Raw genomic sequence first — 6,109 nt, forward strand, 5'->3', positions numbered from 1 at the left:
ATATATAAAGAAAGAAAAAAACAACACAAAAAAAGAAAGAAAAAAGATTCGAAAGAAGAGGAAAAAAAGAAAAAATGCAACCTTTTTATTGATGTTTCTTTTGTGTTCAAAATTTGAAGGGATTTTTGTGTTTGTCTCCTCTTTTTTTTTTCAATCTTTTCAAAATCCCTCCTCTTTCTTTACATGATTTTTGAATGGCTTTTTATAGCCATCTTTTACATGATTTTCTATTTTTTTTTCTATTTTGTAGGTGGTGGTGGTAGACAATGGGAGGAAAAATTGGGCAAATGGGAAAGTGGTTAGGTGGCTAGGTTTTTTTATCTTTTTTTTTTTGGTTAGGTTTTTCTTTTTTCTTCTTTTTTTTTGGGTTAGGTTTTTTTGGGGTAGGTTTTTCTTTTTCTTTTTTTTTTCTTGGGTTTGGTTTTTTTGGGGGGCTTAATGGGCTTTTGAATTGGGTTTAATGTTTAGGTTTTGTAATGGGTTTGGGTAGATGTAAATGGGTCATGAGTTAAGGGTTTTAGTGGGTTTAGAGGTTTGGTTGGGTTTTGATGAAATCGGGCCCGGGCAATTTGGGCTTCTACATTACTTATTTTTTAAAATTAAAATTAATGTATACAATGAGGATTTAGGAACTTTGGAACAACCCATTTTTCAGTGGTATCAAAAACAATGATTTCAGGACCACAATTTTGATGTGTGAGGTAGAAAATATTATTTATTTAATATCTACGAAGTTATATGAATGTCATATTAAAATTTTTTCTGATAATTTTGATATTTAGATATTTAACTAAGAAAAAAAAAGGTTAAATCGTAAACTAAACAAAAGGGAACTATTATAGAATTTTTTAGTGTTTAAGGGTTTAATTAAGCAAATGGGTCATTGTTATCACATTAGTTAATGGATGATGACATTGTTTATTTTTTAAGGATGATTAAACTTAGTTCATGGTATAATTATTTTAAGAAAAACAAATTTTCATCATCTTTCTTTTCTTCCATGGCCATATGTTAGAGGGAAGCTTAGAGTTTTATTTTCAACTTTGTTTCTTCAATTGGTAAGTGCATTCAAGCCTGTTTCATGTAATTTTTATATTTTTGGAATTTCAGGAGCTTGATTTAGCTATCCCAGGGACTATTTTGCGAAACTGTTTAAGTTTGTTAAAGTTGCCATTGATCTTTTCTTGAAGCTTTTTTGGTTATTTGGTTAGTTTTTGATCTTAGATATGTTAATAGACTCGTTTGTAAAATAAAAGTTGTTAGTTTTGAACATAAGGACTAAAATACAATAAGTTCAAAATGTGTAGGAAAATTCTAATTTTTTGTGTATTAATGGACAGCTGGAGAACTAAATTGAGGTTGATTTTGAAATTGAAACTCAAATGTAGAATTATAATAGTATTGGTTTTAGGGACTAAATTGTGATAAATGTAAAAGTTGAGAGATTTTAGTATAAATAAACTTGAATTGGGACATGTGATTTAAATGTTGACTTATGTTGCTTGGGCTTGGATTAGTTAGTTAAACTAAATTATATTTTACATCAAGAATCTCAACGGACGTACGAGGAAAAAGAAATTTTGTCGATTCGTCCCTAATAGTTGAATCGTTACCAGTTTGAGAAGTAAGTTCATATATTATGAAGCTACTCATTAGTTTTTATTTTTTATACTAAGATTATTGATATTTATTTTTGTTGGTCTGGATTTATAATGTACCTCAGTATGTCCCGACGAAATTAGTAAATGCTCGTATACAAACTTGTGAATTTTGTCCAGGTTCCCAACTCCTGCATATATTGCGAACTGGAGAATACTGATTTAGGTTCCCAACTCCTACATATGTTACGAACTGGAGAATATAGAATATTAAGCATTTTCCACGCAAATTATTGTGTAGGTTGACTCTATTACGTAACCAGGCACTACTGTTTTTATTTGTATACTGAGGTATTTTACAAAATTTCATCGGGAAGGTTGCCTTTAAAGTCTTGGAAACTTATCTGTGAAATTGATTAAAGAATTTATATGATTTGATTATAGGAGTATAGTTGGTTTACTTGGTATTGAAAATAATTATAGATGTTCGTATGATTGAGCCCAAGTATGTTGCCTATTTTAATGATGTGGATTGAATTTTGATAGGTTAAATTGTATCTCAATTTGAGTTTTGGATATTATAAGATTACAGGTAAGTGATATTTAAATTGTACGAGCTTACTAAATATTTGATATACTTATCCGTATTCTAATTTTTTTGTAGATTGTGGACATTCGAGACGTGTCGGTCGGATCAACAAGGAGCTCGCACCTACCGTCACCTGATTCGGTTGATTTTTGAAGTTTTATAGTTGGGTTACTTGTGGCATGTATATAGAATGTTTATGTGCAAGCTAAAAATCATGTTTGGTATTTTGGCTGTGAATGAGATTGTATGAAACTTAGATGTATTAAATGTTAGAACGTCGGTCAAGTTTTGGTTAGCTTATTATGTTTTTAGGTAAGTATAAGTTATGGTAATTGCTGGTGTTTGAATGAATTACATGAATGGTTTATGTTTCCCATTGAATTGTGGTGTCATATGTGACACATTGGTTAGGCACATAGGTTGTATTTGAACTGGTATATTTTGGCATGTTTAAATGTGTTTTGAATAGGTAAAAATGGTTGGAAATGGTTTGACTTGGGTCCAAAGGAATGGTTGAGAAAATGACTAGTTTCTTAAATTATTTTAAGTGAACACGACCTAGGACATGGGCTATCTTGATACCGCCGGATCAAGAAGTGGAGTTTGGAATTGGACTTTATCTTGATATTCCATCTGTGTTTGTTGCGCCTTATCACATGGCACCAAATGAACTTAAAGAGTTAAAGATTCAGTTACAAGATAGAGGGTTTATTACACTTAGTGTATCTCGATGAGGTGCACTGGTTTTATTTGAGAAGAAGGATTGAATGATGTAGATGTTTATTGATTATTAACAATTGAATAAGATGACCATAGGCCTATAGACCAACTAAAGATTTATATAATTCATCTCTTTTGCCATAGGCATATAGACCAACTAAAGGGTACTGAAGAAGAAAATGAAAACAATAATATAGATTGTTTACATCATACATTGGGTTCCGCCTAACTCTCTTATTTTGTTTCAAATGAAATGGAAATGCTTGGCGGAGTTCATTTAATTGTCTAAAAGCTCTCGAATCACAGCTTCTTTACCAAGAGATGGACGCCATTTTCTGGCTCTATTACCAATCTTAGAACAGGCGAATGTGTGTAGTTGGGAGAAAGGGAGAAGGAGAAGTTAGACAAAAGGAGAGACATTAGTAGTTTCAGTTCAACCATGGCCAAGTTCTGTCCAAGGCACACCCGGGGGCCAACCCCGAATGGCATGTACACTTGTGGCAGCTTACATGCACCTTTTATCCCTTTTGCAAATCTATTCGGGTTGAATTTATAGGCATCTTCACCCCAAATTTCAGGATCAGTGTGCAATGCCAACACCATCATCCAAATATTTACACCCTTGGGAGCAAAAATCTCTCCGAAGTTCATATCTTCCAAGGCTTCCCTCGACACCACAGCTACTGGCGGATAAAGTCTCAATGATTCCTGAATTACCTTAGTAAGCTGCATCACACATGCAAAACAAGGATTTCAAGATTAATAGTTATTTATATAAATATCCATAATAACTCTCAATCTAATAATTAATTATTTGGACATATATACGTATACCAGTTTCATCTTACGAAGCATGCCAGCATCCGGAGTACGACCCCCACAAATTTCAACCACCTCTGTCCGCACATTATCCTGCCATTCTTGATTGGCAGCTAGAAGCATGAGGCACCAGGTGGCAGAAACGGCAGTAGTCTCATATCCAGCCAAGTATATGTTCTTGCAGTTATCAACTACAAACCTCTCGGTGGCTTCTTGACTCAGGTCACTGCTTTTAGCTCCCTCAACCACCATTTGCAGTAAGTCCTTCTCGTATGTTGCTGCCCCCTTTCTCTCTTTTACCACATGCAATATCAAATCACGCACCTCCTTTTCAAGTGCCCAAGCTTCTCTGTTGCTTTTGATGGGAAGATATCTGTAATAACCCAAAAATTTTAAAACAAATTGCTTCCATAGGACTTTGAAATTGCGAAAGAATGCTCACCTCATTCCAGGCACGCCAGTGGATAAACCTTTCTTGGACATGGCCTCCTGTAGAGCTCTTAGCTTCAAGAAGATTTCTTCTCCTTTACAATAATTACTTCCGAAGCAGGCTCTTGAGATGACATCTCCAGAGAAGCTTCGCATATACTCGTCAATTTTGATGTGAGCAAGTCCACCCTCGACCTCTATTCTGGTCTTCCAAGAGTCTACTAGCGTAAATGTAGATTCGACAATCAGGTTCATCATTCCCTACAAGAGGTTTTATCTTTGTATTAATGTTTATATACACCTAGTACTGTATGTAGATCTGTAATCATAATCATTTTGATGTATTTAGTGAATCATATGTTAATATATATTTTTACCTTAACCTTGTCCATGTATAATTCGGGAGCAAGAATTTTTCTCTGATGAGCCCATATTGCCCCATTTGAAGTTAGAATTCCCTGACCAAGCAAAGGACCACGATCCTTTTGTTGATAGGAAGGCTTCCCCAAGGCTAAGGACGTGCATGTAGTAATCTCTTTCACAGCATCAGGTTGATTCACGAACAATATTTGAGTGTTACCAAGAGAAAACACAAATACTTGACCTGAAATTTAATGAAATTACTCCACCACTATCAGTGATAACTATTTTGGTAAATGAATACTCCTAAATTTCATTATAGACACCGACACGCATAGAATTAAGAGGTATGCAATACATTATTATACATACCATATTGTTTCCTCCATTGCTCAAAGAATGGAAAGAGTAGCGCACCGCAGTTGTGAGTGGCAGGGGGATGCATGCTAGGAACCTTAACAATGCTGGATTGTGCCTTCTTTATCTCTCTTATGTTTCCGATTAGCAGACTCGGAGGCGGTCCTTTGATGCCTTGCTTGAGTAATCTTGCTCGGAGCTTCATTGGCTTCACCACCAACTCATGATACAAACGTAGGATCAATCCAAGGAAAGCAAGCAGCACAAGAGAAACAAAAATGTTGACATAATACTCTGTAAGTCCCATGTTGGAAGTGGTGATAGCTTTGGAGGTTGTTTAGACACGAAGGGAATTATATACAGGGAAATTAAGGAAAGGAGTAGGAAGGTTTGGTGGCCAAAAAACATAAAGAAAGAACTGTATGTAAGACTTCTAATGTATGGTATTTGTGGTCAATGTATTGAGAAAACCATTTTTCTAAGGGACAGTAACATGAAAGGCAGCATGGTTTTGAAGCTTTCTAAGATCCATATTGAAGGTGAGAAGTTTTGCTTAATTATTTGTTGCCAACAACACAAAAAAGAAGTGGTTACGAGCTATTGGGATTCAAGGTCTAAAAGTCTTGTAGTGTATAAAAAACTAATATTAATTATTTGTTGGAATTTGGAAGATTACTTAACTTTTCTTTTAACGGGAGGAAAATTACTTAACTTTTAATGTAACTGCAATGGGGTCTCGTAGATATTTCTTTTTCTTTTCTCACTTAATTTCATTTTTAAACAAAAGACAAAAAACAGAGCACTAAGTTCGGGGTTATTTCCTTTATTTCTGCCACTACCAAGTGCTAAATGACTAATGGCTGTTTAAAAAGGTCGAGCCGTAGTCAACAATGTCGACCTTAAAGCTTAAACTCCCATCATTGCTTTGTACGTGGTTTATTTTTTTAACATTATGGATTATATTTCAATGATTCAAATTTAAGATTTAAACTCCATACTTCAATTTTGAAATAATTTGATAACTCAATTTTTATAATATTATTAATTAGTTTAAATATTTTATTTTAATTAAAATATTGATATGAGTTTTAAAAATTGTTAATATTGTTAAAATATTCTATTCAATTTAGGTCTATTATAATGTCATTTTCTTATATTTTTTTTAATTTTCAATTGTCACACCAACAATTTTAACAAATAAATTTTAACAATATTAACAAATAAATTTACATTTTAA

At 33.6% G+C, this 6,109-nt stretch overlaps 1 protein-coding gene across 1 annotated transcript; it reads right to left on the minus strand.

The window, feature by feature from the left end:
* Window positions 1–3,023: 3,023 nt before the first annotated feature.
* Window positions 3,024–5,510, minus strand: LOC108484882 (cytochrome P450 714C2-like). Its single transcript, XM_017788770.2, has 5 exons — window positions 4,888–5,510; window positions 4,533–4,759; window positions 4,169–4,416; window positions 3,742–4,099; window positions 3,024–3,633 (listed from the first exon to the last, which is right to left on the minus strand). The coding sequence occupies exons 1-5, from the start codon at window positions 5,177–5,179 to the stop codon at window positions 3,208–3,210; spliced, it is 1,551 nt and encodes a 516-aa protein (XP_017644259.1). The 5' UTR covers window positions 5,180–5,510; the 3' UTR covers window positions 3,024–3,207.
* Between the last annotated feature and the right edge of the window lie 599 nt (window positions 5,511–6,109).

This window comes from Gossypium arboreum, chromosome 7 (assembly GCF_025698485.1).
Source record: "Gossypium arboreum isolate Shixiya-1 chromosome 7, ASM2569848v2, whole genome shotgun sequence".
Lineage (NCBI taxonomy): Eukaryota > Viridiplantae > Streptophyta > Magnoliopsida > Malvales > Malvaceae > Gossypium > Gossypium arboreum.

Bases quoted from the DNA above. Each gene is read 5' to 3' on its own strand.
- LOC108484882 (XM_017788770.2), bottom strand. From the start codon at position 5,179: ATGGGACTTACAGAGTATTATGTCAACATTTTTGTTTCTCTTGTGCTG. The intron at 4,100-4,168 runs GTGAGCATTCTT...GGGTTATTACAG, and splicing joins ACTGGCGTGCCTGGAATGAG to ATATCTTCCCATCAAAAGCA. The intron at 3,634-3,741 runs GTATACGTATAT...TGTGTGATGCAG, and splicing joins TGCTTCGTAAGATGAAACTG to CTTACTAAGGTAATTCAGGA.